The sequence below is a fragment of the Ascaphus truei genome, chromosome 19 (genome assembly GCF_040206685.1).
Source record: "Ascaphus truei isolate aAscTru1 chromosome 19, aAscTru1.hap1, whole genome shotgun sequence".
NCBI classification, from domain to species: Eukaryota; Metazoa; Chordata; class Amphibia; order Anura; family Ascaphidae; genus Ascaphus; species Ascaphus truei.
In genome coordinates this window covers 40,900,594-40,908,248 of record NC_134501.1, presented here as the reverse complement: position 1 = coordinate 40,908,248, position 7,655 = coordinate 40,900,594, and the positions used below count along the sequence as shown (strand labels likewise).

At 45.6% G+C, this 7,655-nt stretch overlaps 1 protein-coding gene across 7 annotated transcripts in view; it reads right to left on the bottom strand.

Moving 5' to 3' along the window:
- Positions 1-7,655, bottom strand: part of RBL2 (RB transcriptional corepressor like 2) — a 162,006-nt gene that overhangs the window by 66,392 nt on the left and 87,959 nt on the right. For 4 of the 7 annotated variants that reach the window (XR_012789210.1, XR_012789211.1, XR_012789213.1 and 1 more), the window contains exon 22: positions 6,669-6,843. Coding sequence is in view for 3 of the 7 variants with exons in the window: in XM_075577157.1 (XP_075433272.1) it covers positions 6,673-6,843 (171 nt within the window). In the remaining 4 variants the exon portion in view is untranslated. Of the gene's footprint in view, positions 1-3,840; positions 6,844-7,655 lie in introns of those variants that run through there. The other 3 variants (XM_075577157.1, XM_075577158.1, XM_075577156.1) reach the window with 2 other exon arrangements.

Sequence of the window (7,655 nt, the reverse complement as noted above, 5' to 3'; positions counted from 1 at the left end):
TGTAATGAACAGGGCACCCGGGCCCGGGGGCGGGCTCCCCCTGACTCACGGGAGGAGATCAGGAGGGGGAGAGAGATCAGGGGAAGGAGCTCTTCCCCGCGTTAACCCCAATCAGGGAGGGAGATTATTTATTTATTAAAAAAAAAAAAAAAAAAAACTTTGGCAGGAGCAGGGGAATTCATAGAGCTGCAGCAGCGACGGCTCGCCAGCGGCCTAAATCCACTCGCAACGGGGCGAATGGTTATCATTATTTGTCGAGCACTGTATATACTATATATATATATATACAGTATAAATAAAATCATCAATACGTTCTACATCCATACGTGATTACAAAGGTCTGGGACCGAAAACGTAGACCGTGAGCAAATAATAAACCATTTTACTCGAGATGTGACACCATCACACAGGGGGAAGAAAAATTAAAAATGGCGGGTGGGGCGGCAGGAGCAGACTCACAAGAAGAAATGATCATAGTTGGATAGGAGATGGCACTCGACTGGATTGCAAGAGAGATTGAAAGACCAAGACAACAACCAAAAGTATACACACACACTTAGAACACAAGTGTTTTAAGCCACATCTGCTGGTTGTGGAGGAAACATTTTTATGAGCAAATGATCTCATGAAGAAAATAAAATCCCCTGTCATTACAAAAGTGGTATACAGATACACAGTCAGCAGTGAATATATCTGTATTGCACGAATGTTGAACTTGTAAGGTCTTTATTTGACGCGCCAAAGACTGGGCTATTCCAATAGAAAGTAGAATTAGTGGCACAGAGATCAATGGATTGAAAAAACAAAAAAAAAAAAGTTTATTTTTTTTTTAATACACATGAGAACGGTTTATATAAAACTCTAAACCTTATTACAATATATAACATATCACGGATTCAATATTAATGCTTGTTACAGTGTATAACAATAGTTTACAACAAATCAGCAGATATAACAAGTTGATACCGTATCATAAACAGGATAGCAGATAATGATTGATGTGGTGTGGTGGAGCGATGGGTGCGTGGGGTTTTTTACATCTTTACATTATGGTAATGTACTGTATGTTCTGATTCTGTATGAACAGCCTCTCCCATTCAAAAAATAGTGTCCTGCCTTCCGTGTGTTGTGTTTTGAAAGTGAAACGCCATAATTCCGTACTAATCAGACGCTTTCGATGATCATAAACTCGTTTACAAGACGGAGACCTGAAAACCTTGACATATTCTGTATCGGCGGCTCGTTACAGTTCTGCTCAGGACGACACGGAATTATTGGCAGCGATACGCGAAATAAAGTTAGAGGTTGTTCACGTCTTACAAATAACATAAAAAGGTAATTAAATATATGTGCAACAATTTAACCTCATCTTTCTTATCCTTTACCCTTACTGACGTACATTTCCCATCAGTTACTAATAAATCCAGTTGGGCTGCAGGAAACGATTAACAATAACCATTTTTTGTTTGTCTAAACTATTTTTTAATTAGTAGACGAAAAAATATATATTAATATATTTTAATTATTCCGATTACATATAAGTTTACGGACAATGGATGTTCGTTGTAACTAAATGTGGGTGGGTTTTATTGCATCATGATTACTTTAGAAATTTATTTTTACGTCCCGGTCTGTGGAAGAGGAGCACTTTTCTGTTGAATTGGTCCTATGCAATTCTAATCTGGTTCTCACAGTTCTGCACTTTTATCTACTTGCTTTACAACAGCAGAAGTAGTTTAAACAAAATAAAAATGGCCGATTAACAATTTGCCGGTGTATAAGTACAGTTTACAAACATCATGATCATAGTGTCATTACCAAATAAATTAGGTAAAGATTGTCAAAAAAATAAATATATATATATATATTTTAAAATACTTCTATTTCTCAGACATTTTTTTGTTAATGTGACAAACATTTCTATTTAATTTACTTAAAGGGACATTTTAAAATAGGGGGTCCATTTATTTATTTTAAATTACTTATCCGTGTAATTGGCTCCCTTAGAAAGATCCAAACCCCTCAAAGTAACTGTATTTGGATCGTGTGGAAAAAAACCCCCACTGAATTCAAGCCGATCAGCTACTGGATCAAGACGCCACCTACAGTACCAAGTGACTCCTGGGAAATATACTCATTTGGATGTGCAGATTAGAAGAGGTATATGTCATTTAGTGTACAGGTCATTTTTATTCAATGTTTTGTTTTGGTGGTTTAGACTGGATCCAGACACTCCCTCCCCCCCCCCGCTCCCACCCATACAGAACCCAGACATGCCCCCCCCGTCCATACAGACCCCAGGCACTCCCCCTCCCGCCCATTTAGAACCCAGATACTCCTCCCATCCATACAGAACCCATATACTCCCCCCATCCATACAGATCCCAGAACCTCCCCCCCGTCCATCCAGAACCCAGACACCCCCCCTCCATACAGAACCCAGACACCCCCCCTCCATACAGAACCCAGACACTCCCCCCGTCCGTACAGAACCCAGACACACCCCCTCCATACAGAACCCAGAAACTCCCCCCTCCATACAGAACCCAGACACCCCCCCCCTCCATACAGAACCCAGACACTCCCCCCCTCCATACAGAACCCCGACACTCCCCCCCCTCCATACAGAACCCAGACACTCCCCCCCTCCATACAGAACCCAGACACTCCCCCCCTCCATACAGAACCCAGACACTCCCCCCTCCATACAGAGCCCAGACACTCCCCCTCCATACAGAACCCAGACACCCCCCCTCCATACAGAACCCAGACACCCCCCCTCCATACAGAACCCAGACACTCCCCCCTCCATACAGAACCCAGACACTCCCCCACTCCATACAGAACCCAGACACTCCCCCCCTCCATACAGAACCCAGACACTCCCCCCCCCCCCAACTCCACCAAGAGCCACGGGTTTGAGACCACTGGATTAAACAAACAGACGTAGCTGATCAGTTTGAATTTAGTGTTTGTTGTGCACGGGTATCTCCCCACGCAAACTAAACCCAGGCGCTTTTGTTTAACATAGAAATATTAGAAGGTTTAACAAATAAATATTTAAAAATAACTATACTTATTTGGTTAAAAAATTTTTTTTAAAAAGTGTCAAACGGTTCCATTTAACGTATTAAACGTTCCCCTGCCATTAATTCACCTCGCTCCAAGGAGCGACCGCACATTTGCGCTGCCAAATATAGAATTATTTGTTAAAAAACAACTGTACTGTGAGCATTTAAAATAAAACATTTTAAATACCACGACTGTAAAAATATTCACATTTGAAAAAGGTGCTACAGTGGCGACCAACTTTATTCTAACTCGGCTAGTTCCGCGAATTTGGGTATAACCCGGTGATATTCGGTTTTGTACCGTTTTCGCCCGGAGTGTATTGCGTTATTTTCCCAGCTGTGATTTAAACATTTTATTCCCGCTGGCTGCAATACTGCAATGCCGTGTAAAAACACATGGGGGCGTTTGCGAGCTGTTGTCTTTGAAGCCGTCCCCTATAATGAATTGTAATGCAGTATATATACTGTATATATATATATACTATATATATATATACACTGTATAACAACAACCCCTATAACCCCTAACATACAGTACTGTACACATACAGTACTGTATATGCACATAAATGATACTATGGGCCGGCGGGGGCGAGATGTGTTTGCAGCAGAGAGAGATCCGCTGCTCTCTCTGCGCAAACATCGGCACATTAAAAATTATTTAAAATACATTTTTATTCCTAGTGTACATGTGCAGGGGGTCTCGGGAGCTGAACCGCGTTGGTTTCAGGTCCGGGGACCCCCTGCTCCCCAAGATACAGCCCCCTTTATGAGGTGCCGGTATCCCTCTGCATTTAAAGGTCCTGATCACGTGACTGCGGCCTGTAAACCAAGCAGAGGGATACCGGCACCCCCTAAAGGGGCCTGTATCTCGGGGAGCAGGGGGTCCCCGGACCTGAAACCAACGCGGTTCAGCTCCCGAGACCCCCTGCACATGTACACTAGGAATAAAAATGTATTTTAAATAGTTTTTAATGTGCCGATGTTTGCACAGAGAGAGCAGCGGATCTCTCTCTGCTGCAAACACATCTCGCCCCCGCCGGCCCATAGTATCATTTATGTGCATATACAGTACTGTATGTGTACAGTACTGTATGTTAGGGGTTATAGGGGTTGTTGTTATACAGTATATATATATATACTGTATATATATATATATATATATATACACTGCATTACAATTCATGATTTTATGCCATCTGGCGGACACGCGAAGCATTGCAGCCTAATAAATCCTGAACCATTATAAATTAACACATCAGCCGCGCATCAGCCGGGCATGACCCCTGGCTTGGAACGCGGCATGCTCCAGGTGAACAGTGTCGCATTCCAGGTACCTGCCAGGTACAAACCGGTGATTTGTTAGAATAAAGTGTCGCAGCAGTACAAGCGACATCTATTAACATGATCCGGAAACGTGACTCGCAGTAAAAAGGTTTCTAATATCCAGCTACATTAACACAGAATACACGTTTCACCTGCTTGCAAAGTGCTTCCAAAATAACATCAACAAAGCATAATGCGGGAGAGAAGAGAGACAGGAGAGACAGAAGAGAAAGGGGAGAAGAGAGGGGAGCGGAGAGAAAAACCAAGAGAAGGGAGAGAGTGAGAAGAGCAGAGAGAAGGGAGATAGAGAGGGGGAAGGGAGAGAGGGAGAAGAGCAGAGATAAGGGAGAGAGAGGGAAAAGAGCAGAGAGAAAGGAGAGAGAGGTTGGAGAGCAGAGGGAAGGAAGAGAGGGAGAAGAGCAGAGAGAGAAGAGCAGAGAGAGAGGGAGGAGAACGGGCAGGAGAGAGGGAGGAGGGCGGATAAAAGATAGAGAAAGAGGGGGGAGCGGACAGAAGAGAGAGAGGGAGGATAGCAGAGAGAGAAGAGGGGGGAGCAGATAGGGGAGAGAGAAGAGAGAAAAAGAGGGGACAGAAAAAAGAGGGAGGAGAGCGGATAGAAGAGAGGAAGAAAAGAGGGAGAGCGGACAGAAGAGACAGGGAGATCAGAGAGGAGAGGGAGATCGGAGAGGGGTGAGCGGGAGGAGAGCGGACAGAAGCAAGGAGAGAGCACAGAGACACAGAAGAGACACAGAGAGAGAATTTGGCATGAAGTCGGCACACCTAGAAAACTAGTTGCAGTATCGCACAATCTTTCAGGGCAATATGGGGTCTTCATCAGGTCCCAAGAGCCGGATGAAGTCCCACAGTGCACATCAACGCTGGTTTTGTTTGGGTGCACAATACAAAATATTGGTCACGTAACCTACAGTGCGTATCTTCAAACCGCGTGTGATTATTTATATATATATATATATATATATATATATATATAAAATGTGACGTGCACTTCCACGGTGCGGTCAGCAAAAATGTCAATATTGCGCAAAGTTCTCTTCACTGCGGCCTTTGAACCCTTCCCACCTGAAGCATGCCCCTTTGTCTTGTATACAGCAGGACTGAGCATGACCACTATAGCACCGCCTCTGCCGGACCATATTAGACGGCGCTTTATCGTTTACCGAGTACAAACATAATTAGCTGGAGATATTTAGCAAGGGACCGGCAGAGCGTCGCCACCGGCCGAGTGGGTATAAAGTTCTACTTTAACCCTTTCGCTGCCAGGAGGTATCGGCAACGGCGGTCCCTTCTGGCAGCCGAAGGATTAATTTACCACTGTTTGTCACTGGAAGGTAAACCATAGGACCGGGAGACCTGTCTCTAACAGGTCACACCATGGCCTTGCTCCTCAACCAATACTAATGGATGTAAGCTCTTCTGCCCAGGGATGGGCTGCACATTGGCCATGCAACCTGAAAGTGCCCAATTCATACAGCTGCTCTGAGATTGGTAGCCAACATGGAAGCCCTGAATCTGCCCACACTAATGCGCACAATGAAATCCATTTGCCTCCACCAATGCAGCTGGGCATCTGTTCCTTGCATCCACTACCCTTCCAGGAAATCTTTTCTACATTCCCGTTTGCCTCCACCTTTAGCAAGTTTTCTTGTCTGCACCTTTTTTTGTACAACTGATGTGTTTAAATGTCTCTACCATACCCCCCCCCCCCAATCTCCCTTTACTAATTACACCCCTAAATTGGTTCCTTGCAATTATAATGAAATGAGCAGTTCCTCCTGCCCTTTATCTTTCTGTAACACCCATTTACAGGGTGAGGTTTCCTGAAATACCAAATGCCACTATTCCCTGATTCAAAAGTCTAACCCAGGGGCGGCCAACTCCAGTCCTCCAGGGCCACCAACCGGTCAGGTTGTCTGGATATCCCTGCTTCAGCACAGGTGTCTCAATCAGAGGCTGAAGCTGGGACCGATTGAGCCACCTGTGCTGAAGCATGGATATCCTGAAAACCCGACCTGTTGGTGGCCCTTAAGGACTGGAGTTGGCCGCCTCCCCGGCCGTAGGGATACCCTTACTGTGTAAAACTGGCCCTCCCATAGCCCGGCACAACGCCCGTGCCTAAGAGGGAGGAGCGCATCTTTAACTGCGCCATCTAGTCCTCTCCCCGGTTACTGATCGTACGCCTGGGAGGTCGCAGTGACGCATAACATTGCCAAAGGAGAAACGCTGAAGTGTGTGCGTAACCCCGGGGGCCACCTGGTCAGTGGGTGCCTCGGTCGTTGGCCACGTCTTGCAGCCGTCTCAGCAGAGCGGTGTGGCTTTCCTGGCACATGCGCTTGGCTGGCGACTCACTCCCGTCCTCCAGCAGGATCCCCCTCTTCTTGGTCGGGGTCTCCCCTGTCCGGATCATACTGTTAATCTCTCGTAGCCGCTGCATGGCAAAGAAAGAAAGGCGTTACTGCAGGGTCATCGTGCCCCACACGCTAGGACTTGGGCAGCACGGCTGTCGCACGTAACCCCTAGGGTGGCGGGGAAGGGTCCTGCATTAGTGGCCACGCGATCGCTTCAGCCACTGGAAATAAGATCAGTTCCCCATATAGTAACTGGTATATCTATAGGGCCACTGCTGGGCCGGTCCCACGTCTCTCTCTAGGTGGGTCATTATGGAATGTTAACCAATGGAACATTCCACTGCCAGTGGCACTCTTTGGTTGTGGGAGGGACTTCAATATCACAGAACAATCCCAGCTACTGTGCAAACATTACGTCACCATCTCTTAGGAAACTGAAAAGATTAGTAAGGTTTTAAGGGGGTCTTTGAATGGGGGAACGTTTCTCAATCTAGTGTTCACTCAAGAACTAGCCCACCCTGTTTGTTAGAGCCAATGAAGATAAGGTGGAAGGAGAAAGAAGTGGCTTGCCAGCGCAAACTCCTGCTCAGCGCAGTGATTACACACAAACAGCCAGGAGAAATCTGACCCTCCCCCCCCCTCCTCAGTCTCAGCTAACCGGGGTACTAACTCACTTTACAAGTGATTTTAAAATACTTCAAGTCATCGGATTTCTGTACAAAGATTTACCCCCTTAAACATGTTACTGCAATTGTTCCTAAGGAGGACTAAACCTTAAATATATCCCTGTACAGAAGGCGGCAGACTTTCTGGTAGGTTGATACAATTTAATGGACCGATATTAAGCCACATATCCAAATATTTAAAGTTAGTAACTGAGGCTAGACTAGTA